The sequence below is a fragment of the Macrobrachium rosenbergii genome, chromosome 50 (assembly GCF_040412425.1).
Source record: "Macrobrachium rosenbergii isolate ZJJX-2024 chromosome 50, ASM4041242v1, whole genome shotgun sequence".
Lineage (NCBI taxonomy): Eukaryota > Metazoa > Arthropoda > Malacostraca > Decapoda > Palaemonidae > Macrobrachium > Macrobrachium rosenbergii.
In genome coordinates this window covers 30,784,154-30,794,153 of record NC_089790.1, presented here as the reverse complement: position 1 = coordinate 30,794,153, position 10,000 = coordinate 30,784,154, and the positions used below count along the sequence as shown (strand labels likewise).

The 10,000-nt window shown below is 33.0% G+C and overlaps 1 protein-coding gene across 2 annotated transcripts in view; it reads right to left on the bottom strand.

Annotated features, from left to right (window-relative positions):
* The window catches only part of LOC136832808 (uncharacterized), a 348,711-nt gene that overhangs the window by 96,061 nt on the left and 242,650 nt on the right, over positions 1 to 10,000 (bottom strand). For both annotated transcript variants that reach the window (XM_067094392.1, XM_067094393.1), the window contains 4 exons: positions 5,377 to 5,492; positions 4,893 to 5,030; positions 3,944 to 4,215; positions 1,887 to 2,053 (listed from right to left, as the gene is read on the bottom strand). In XM_067094392.1, coding sequence (XP_066950493.1) covers positions 1,887 to 2,053; positions 3,944 to 4,215; positions 4,893 to 5,030; positions 5,377 to 5,492 — 693 coding nt within the window. The remainder of the gene's footprint in view (positions 1 to 1,886; positions 2,054 to 3,943; positions 4,216 to 4,892; positions 5,031 to 5,376; positions 5,493 to 10,000) is intronic.

Sequence of the window (10,000 nt, the reverse complement as noted above, 5' to 3'; positions counted from 1 at the left end):
GTGGAACATACAAACACACATACATACATATATACATTCATTTATATATACAGTATATATATATATATATATATATATATATATATATATATATATATATACATATATAATATATATATATATATATATATATATATATATATATATATATATATATATATATATATATATATATATATATATATATATATATATATATATATATATACACACACCCTCAGTGCATCACTGACTTACAGCGGATTCGATCTTATGGCATTTTTTCAGTGCCATAACTTGATGTTTCATCAAGTTATAGTGCCATTGATGGTCCTAACAGCAAGAATAAGCACCAAGTTAATGGTGCTTACAGCACTGTAACTTGATGCAACATCAAGTTACAGCATCAAACATCAAGTTACACACCATAAGAGCTGTTAAAAGGCCAAACACTGACTTATGGCGAGAATCAACTGACGGCGCAGCGCTGGATGGATCCCTTGCCGTAAGTCACAGACCTACTATGTGCCGTATATGAAAAACATTTAGGATGAGTGTGTTATAGGATGAATATGTTATTTTGTTTTTTTAACTAAGCAGTCTTCTTGGAGATGTTCTGGGCAAAGGTAAATGGAAACAGTGCCTACGTATTCAGGGAGTCAGTACTGACGAAGGCCTAGCATCAGTTAGGCTTCCTATGGAGACAAAGTTCATAACACTTCGATGTTCTGTTCAAATTGGAACGCATCCATTAGCCAGAAATCATCAAGTTCGGGCGATTATTCGTGTGTGAGTGCGCTTTGATGGGCATGCCATATGAAATGTAAATGTTCCATTTAGAAAACAGGGATAACATTGGGGGTCTTGATTTCTTTGTGAAAAGATCCACTCGGTTGGAGGACTTTGAGTACTGCCTGTGAGGTCAGCTGGAACTTTATTTTCAAGAAAACCTGAATTGGTTTCAATAACTTTGTTTGACATGTACTGATTTATTTATTTATTTTTATCTGCTATGTCTCTTTGATTTTTATTGGAGTTCCTGTACTATGATTTGCCATGTTTTATTATGTGGGGAGTAATGTGGGAGATATCCCACATTTATTTTTTCTCTATGCATATTTTTAGAGTTCTGTTTTCCCTTTGTTTCTGCAGATGCACTGAATAGAGGTCTAATAGATGGAGGGGAATGTGACTTATCATGACTTCGGTCATGCTGACTTATTTTAACTCTTATGTTGTACAGGCTCATTTAGTGGAAGTTGATAGCACCATGTTATCTTACTTGGTTATTTTGAGGGTACAAATTCTGGGGTGCAGATATTCCCATTTCATTTTTATTTCATTTCAAACCACTTGCCATGTTAGATTACTGAATAAGTTATATATTTTTTGTACTCATGTTTTTGCTGTTCTTCCTTAGTTCAGTTAGTGACTTGGATGACGAGAGAGAGAGAGAGAGAGAGAGAGAGAGAGAGAGAGAGAGAATGTGCTGACCCAGTACTGGCCATTGCCACCGGAGAATCTTTGCGATATAAGTTGATATAACGTTGTTCTTAAAACAGATGTGGAGGGAGGTTATGACCTCATCTGACCTTGTATAATAGGGCATAACATATACATACATATATATATATATATATATATATATATATATATATATATATATATATATATATATATATATATATATATATATATATATATATATATATATATATATATATATATATATATATACGTGTCATATATAGTTGTAAAATTTAACAATAAAACGGGAAGAGAAAAAGGAAAAAATAATGGGTAAATTACAATAATTTTCCACACCAAAGGCCTTATCCACAAATCGAGGCAGATCTATCATCAGATACCAAGAAATAAAGATACAAAAAAGTTCATTTCATACATACCAGTTGCATTCAAGCTAACAGGAATCATCTCAGTCTGCGGATCACCCCACGGCATGGAAACTAGAAACAAGAATTCCACTTTTCCCGAAGTATCCAATGTGCTAAGGGTGCCAAGATTGACAGAAATGCTGTCACTGAAGTCATTCATGTATATGCTGTCGTTCTGGCTGAAGGGTCAGAAATTAAAGGAAGTTGTTCACAGATGAAATTTCCAATGAAATACTTGTTAAAGTTAATAAAGCATAGATCGAAGATTTGGCTGCACACTAACAAAAGATAAAGGTAAATAATTAATGTATAAATATGACAGAATATTCATCATTCTGTAGAAAGATAAAAACATTTAAAACAATATCCTTTGTCATAATTGCAAACAGCAACATTCCAAACAGTCTGTTTTAGCACTCGAATGTATATATAAAAAACTAAATTATTAACTCTTACTCTGAACGTAAAAGGCCTTACCAAGATCAACAGTTATGATTAACTCCCCTTTCATTACAAATGGAAATAATTTCTATACAAAAGTAATAAATCTGAACTTACATCATTCATTATTAATAAACTTTACTACTGTATTCAAGTTCCTAGTAAGCAAATTAATCTCTAAAATTCTAAGACAAGAAACCAAATGGTTTCTTTGGACTAAATTTTAAATAACATGAACATATCACAGGTAAATTTTTCATGCAAAACTCAAAAGTCATCACATAATAGTAACCTTCATTGATATTTAATTATATATATATAATATATATAATATATATATATATATATATATATATATATATATATATATATATATTCTTTCTTTTAAACAAATATTGCTTTTCACACAGTGGCTTCCTGTCTTCACGCTGTTGAGCACCAATGGTTTACATAGCATTGTTACGATTTCACATAGTTCTTGACCCATCAGTTAGTCGGGACTCTACATCCTGTAATTTATGCAGAACAAATGTCTTCTTCACTCCCAGTTATAAAATTCATGTTCTGTCATATTCATACGGAAGTAAAAGCCATCAAATAAAACAGCTTCTCTAGATACCACATACAGAGTATACTACTGCTTTCTAGGACGATGTTTATCAAAACTTGGTGTACAATTTGTCGTTTTATTTAAGGAAAACAGTCAATATGCTAAACGACCTGTCATATATATAATTCTGCAACATTTTCTAATAAAAAAATGTCATTAACATACAGCTGTTTTTTAAATATAACTATGTTTCAAGTCCACATTCTCGATCCTCGTTTTTGCTGTACGTCGTTAACAGAATTCAGAGAATCTCATGTAATTTATTTTAAATAATAAAAGTATTTTTCAACACTGTGTTTCAAGGCCAATGTTTTTCATTTACGATGGTTATTAAATTTAAGTCTTACAGGATCAGAAACTTTCAACAAGCTAACCATATTATTTATTGCGAAGAAAGAAAGGTACTCTTGAATAATCACTTAAATTGCAAACCAGAACTTGCAAGCTGAAGAAATCACATAAAAGCAAGAGCTACTGGGACAAAAACTCAAAATGAGAAATCTTATCAATTTTACTGACAGCACAGTTTCCCAGGCGGATATTCTGCTATGTAATCACTCCTTGTAATACTTAAGGAGGTTAAGCTCATTCAGTTAGATACCTGATGGAGGTGACAATCATTTTCCAAACAAAATATATACAAGAACACTTGATTCTCTTCCCAATTGTATGTACTGACTGGGATTGAAGTGCAATTCACGTATCATGGATATTAACAGCAGTTCTGAAATTCAGATAACTTAACAATATTTATAATGAGTTGCAAGTAATTTAGCATCCTTTGGTTTGCAACGAATATAAAGCCAGAATAAAAATTGCCGGACACAAGCCTTATCTAAATTTCAAGGCGATATGCATGAAACCTTAACTACAAGGCCAACGCGGTAAACTTTATAGTTCTTTAACTTTCCTATCGCCTAAGATTTATATTTTCTAAGGACAGTGAAGAAAGGTGAAAAAATCCATACGAATTTGCAGCTTTAGATATAAGATTCTTTCCTTAGGGCACAGGACTTACTTTCTGAAGTAACTGGTTCCATTTCGCACAAGAGACTCCCGAACTTTGACGCAAGGGACGGTGACATCTCCCAGGAGGGAAGCACACACTCTGAGCGGGATATGAGACTGGTTCTTCTTATCCGGAATCATAAGGAGCTCGATATCCGGATAAGTCGCATTCTGGTACAGTTCTATGGTCAGTTTCATCCCCACGGCTCGGTTAGGCACTAGCGTGCCCGCACTTCTCTCAATTCGCGCGGACTTGAACACCTTCGTGGGATTCATGGGAGCCTAGAAAGACAATGAGAGGTAAAATGCGTTTATATACTAATCTTTCTTTTCTATACTGAGAATATCACATAAGGGAAAAAATTTTATATTAGAGATTTCAAAACAACTTTACATTGCCTTCTTTACAAAAATTAGTCTCAAGTTCTGTTTGAACATTTAAGGTTTTTGTTTGCAATAATGAATCAGCCTTCATGTCAGTGTAAGGATAAATATTAAGGATATAATGAATTCAAAGAATAAATGCAAGTGTTTTGTAAGATGGACAAAGAGAAGCCTTTCCGGTAAAAACGCTGTAGAGATAACAATGATAAGAATATGAAGAAACATAGCAGCATTTCAAGGGTTAGTTCTTCCCAAGGCCTTTGACTAAAATATTTCAAGACTCTTTCAGTGGAGGGGGAAACGTGCAACACAACTCATATCTCGAGTAAAAAAGATTTATCACTTGACTACGAAACTGTCCCCATGGGTTTTGAATTTCATAATGGAGAGTTTTTAAAATGTTTGCAATCATAATCAATTTAATTTTTTAAATAATTCATTTTCTTTTCATTTGGTAGGAGAGTACAGAATAAAATACAAGTTAACACTCTCGTCAGTAAAGTCTCTATATGCAATAACTAACCTCAGCAAAATAAGAAGCATTTTAAAAAACGAAACAAGCAGGCAGCACTCACGCCAATTACAACCATCCCAGTGGATGACGCGGGTGTTCCATTTTCTAATGCAAAATTTATCTTCGCCGAATCCTTAACCTGTCCAAAGTACTGGCCGACCACGCGGTATTTTATAAACCCGGAATTGAAGTCTGCAACCTGTAGAATTAACAGTATGAAATAAGAATCATAACGTATAAAATCTATCTCAAGTTCTGAAAAGGGGCGTAAGTTCCTAATACCCAGATGATCGAGGAAAAATATGGACTACAATATAAGTAACTAGTACTAAATTTAAACAAACTTTACAAGGATAATTTTCACTGAAAAATATAAATCTGATGTATGAGGTTCTTAACTTAAAAAAGAAAATGAATTCATCACGCAGATGTAACAACAGATATGACAGAAAATGTCAAAGACAGTCACTTAAGACCACTAGAAAGTAAAATTAATTCTAGAAGAAAATATAGCTGTCTAAACAGCAGCTCAGGCTTTGCATTACCTGTCTGGTATTATGAATATTATATCCAAAGACATGGTCGAAGTAAGCAGTAGGAGGGAAAACGAATGGAGTGTTGAAATCTCTGCTATAAAGTTTCATATCGCACACGGTAAGATCTGCAATAAATACGAACGTATTAACGTATTATACATACATGCATACATACTGTATTATATATATATGCATATATATATATATACACATATATATATACACACATACATACATATACAGACACCATCCTACTTACAGAGAAGTTACATTCCAGACGTGTTTTCATCCTAAAACACAATACACTGAACATACAGTACTGTATGTACAGAATAGGTGCACAAACCAAAATCTCAACTTACAGGTAGCATAGGGGAGTGCTCTGAAAGCAATTTTAATTTGCGATCCCGTTTATTTGTATCTCTGAGTGTTTGTAAGTTGAATGTTCGTAAGTAGGGTGGTGTCTGTGCATACATACATACATACATACATACATATATATATATATATATATATATATATATATATATATATATATATATATATATATATATATATATATAATAAAAAAATCACGTGATTTACTGTAAGTGAACACCACAGGAAAATAACTGTAAGAAGACACTTAGTACAGACCACCTTACATATATAGTAAACGCCCCGTATTCGCGTTCTCATGGTTCGCAGACTCACGCATTCGCAGTTTTCTCTGTGGAACATATCTAGCCATTTTTCGCGGAATATTCACCCATTTGCGATATTTTTCACTGAGAAATATTCAATAATTACTGTATTTTCACATAATTTTCATGAATAAATGCACTTTTTGCGATAAAACTATTAAAATACTCAGCTATAAGCATTTTTGCAGGGTTTTTCTTGGTTTAAGCTTTCAAAATGGGCAGTTCTAAGTGTTTTAGAGGGGTTTTAAGTATTCGTGGATTTTAGCTATTCACGGGGGGGTGTGGTACGCATCCCCATGAATACAGGGGTTCACTGTGTGTATATATATATATATATATATATATATATATATATATATATATATATATATATATATATATATATATATATATATATATATATATATATATATATATATATATATATACATATTGTAACAAAGGAAACTTCTTTCCAAACAACCTCACCAGCTTTTTACCATAAAGTAACAGATAAAAGAATAAAATTCATTTTAATTATTTTTAAATAAAGAACTGTGGGTCATGTTCACCCCTTCCCCAATTCTCTCGTTCTTTCCCTATATGGGTAAGCCTTAATCCCTCTCTCTGTTCAAAGTGACTGCCTGAGTTCCTGATTTCTAGGTGCAGCTTTCGAAGATGAAAATTCCTTGCCGGTGGGGGACGACCAGAAGGGGAGGAGCCAAACAAGAGAAATTCTGGTCGCCATGACACCTGGGAATGAGCATATTATTATTTTGCAAGTAGCCATCTTGTATCTCGCTGCAGATCGGCCTTGGCTGTGGAACCACCCTCGGCTCTATCCCACGTGCAGTGGCCTTATGCCACCCCCTTAATCTACCACTCTGCGATGTTCCTGTTATGAAGACATCATCGGTGTAGAATATTTCTCTTGTGTAAAATTCATTCACTTAGCAGAACCTTGTTATTACCTGCCCCGTAATTCTTCATTCTTCTGATCTGTGTTTATTATGCAAATATAATTAAGAGAACCCTCGAGTTTACGTAACCTTCCCTCACATGAAGAGGGCCCTAAGCCAGCATTGATTTCCTTGATTCATTCATCTACGGACCTGCCTTAACCAGTCTTATTAGTCAGATTTTAGTTAAAATACAGTAGATTTCTTGATAATGTATCTAAGCACATTCGTAGCAATATATATATATATATATATATATATATATATATATATATATATATATATATATATATATATATATATATACACACATATATATAGCCTACACATATATATATGCATAAACATGCATATGCTGTATACATTTATATATATACTGTACATATATATTATTTACATTTTAATAAATTTAAAATATTACAACATGCATATGATATAGCTAGTACATAACATTCATTGGGCACATTAACTGTTTATGTTCAACGCTTCTTAAATGTAATAATCGCAAACAGAAAATGAAGACAATTTATCTGGATTAAAATGATCCCTTTGTCTTGGTCCCACTCCAGCAAATGGGAAAAAATGAAACTAACTTCAACAAATTTTCATATAGTAAACCCATGACAAAAATTGCGTCTTTGCTTTATTGTGCGACGGCTGGCATACATAGCAATGAACTGTTGGTCACCGGAAAATCAATTACTGAAGTTCTGCATGGTACAAAAACGGGAAATATTTCATTTACAGCAAAGAACGGGCACTGTGAATTCGTTTAACTTTAACTAAATTATTTTGACCTTTTATTTTTAGTTTTTTGCTGTTTGAAAACAGAGTGCGATAGCTCAAAACAATTCAGCTTTATAAAGATACCAAAATGAGCATTCCTGCAAGAAATCTACCTTTAAACTGATCGATCAAATAAATATGTTGATGAGCGAGTTCTTTTCAGGGAATCATAAACATTTTTTTTATTTCATTCCCACGTTTTAATATGCAACAGATGCCATATACAAAATCAGCTATAAATCACTGGAAAGGCAATGTATCGCTGTTTTACGTGGTGAGAAAAAATTTATATATCTCCAGTAATTTGTATTTTAGGGAATATCCATTTACAGCAAAGTACACAAATATGAGATTGGCGCACTGCGGCTGAGGTGCTCAGCAGCACAGAAAATGGAGGTGGCAGAGCTGAGGACGTTGAGGTGGATGTGTGGAGTCACACGAAGAGACAGGATCCGAAATGAATTTATTAGAGGAATAGTTAAGGTAGAGGAAGTATCGAAGGAGGCCCAGGAAAGAAGACTACAGTGGTCTGGTCATGGTATGCGGAGAGAAGATCCTATGTGCAAAAATGTTATGAGGATGGGATGGAGGTGGAGAAAAGAAGAAAAGAAAGGCCAAAGTTCTGACTGAGGGATAAGATAGCAAATGACACGCGGGAGAGAGGTTTAATAAGTTAGGATGCATTGGACACAGGAACGTGGAGAAGGCTGATAGAATACAACGACTTTATATAGAATTGGGGCAAAGCTGAAGGTGAAGATGAAGATATACTGTGTATATATATATATATATATATATATATATATATATATATATATATATATATATATATATATATATATATATATATATATATACTGCATATATATACTGCATATATATATATATGTTATGTATATATGTATATTCATATATATACATATAAATATACACACACGTCAGGAAGGAATAGATCAGCGAAAATTATAAAAGGTCATACATCTTTCAGTCAAGTAAAGATCTTTCAGTCAAGTAAAGAAAGTATATATCACGTAGAAGAATAGTTAATGAAACATGACTGAAGTAACACACACAATTTTAATAAAGTAAACTGAAGATAACAAAAAATTATGATTAAAAAAATTAAGCAAAATAGTGTAAAGGAAAAAGAACTTCTCAGTACCAAAACATGTAGGCCACAAGCGATGCATTTACACCCGGACTTTGGACCACTCATATTTCAAAACATTTTGAATTCCAAACAAACAAACCAACATATATATATATATCTATATATATATATATATATATATATATATATATATATATATATATATATATATATATATATATATAAAGCCACAAATTTCGTCTAATACCAGGTCGTAGTTCGAATCTCATTGGTGGCGACGCAAGTACGACTTATAATTGCCCTTGGATGTAAGTTATTCCCAGGGTTTAATGAATTTGACATTAAACGAAATTTGTGGCTTAATATTTCTGAATCTGAAAAATGTCCCAGTGTGTGGGACAAAAATTCACATATATAACGGTACATACTTGTATAACGAATATACTAAAGTCTTATGCACTGGCATGTTGGGTGAATAGTGTCACGAATGAATAGCGGGGCTTTATTTTCAAGATAATAATATTCAAGAGGATCAAGCATCACTCTCAAGAGGATTATTTTGAACTCTAGCCGATCACTGCACAAGAAGCCTATATTCATGTGCACCTTAAAAGCTCGTCAAGTATTTCTTTAAATAAAAAAGTCGATCTCTGACACAGAACTAATTGTACAAACACTCTCTCTCTCTCTCTCATTAATGATCACGTATCTTTGTTGGTAATGACTCATTAGAACAGATGCTTAGGGCTTGCATGACTCAGGAAAAACGAAAGACCAAGCCAACTTTTCCGTAGGCTTTCACAGCATTATTTTATCAATTAAAGAATTAGGGTCATAAAGTGAAATATGTTTCTATTTTGTTCTTGTTGCGTAAACATTTTTTTTAGATCAACAATTTATAAAATACTGTTATCGTCTCAAGAGTGTTCGTGTGATATCACCAAATGATTTCGTTTAATGAGTCTCGGTCTCCTTTTCATGAAAATGGAACGTGGATATTCGCTGGTTTTTATTGTTCTTCTATAAAGCAGTGTTCCTTATTCAAGTTTTCAGAAAAAATAATTTCTAAACCACTGCCTCCTCAACGCATTGCAAGTAGCTTCGTCTGTATGGGG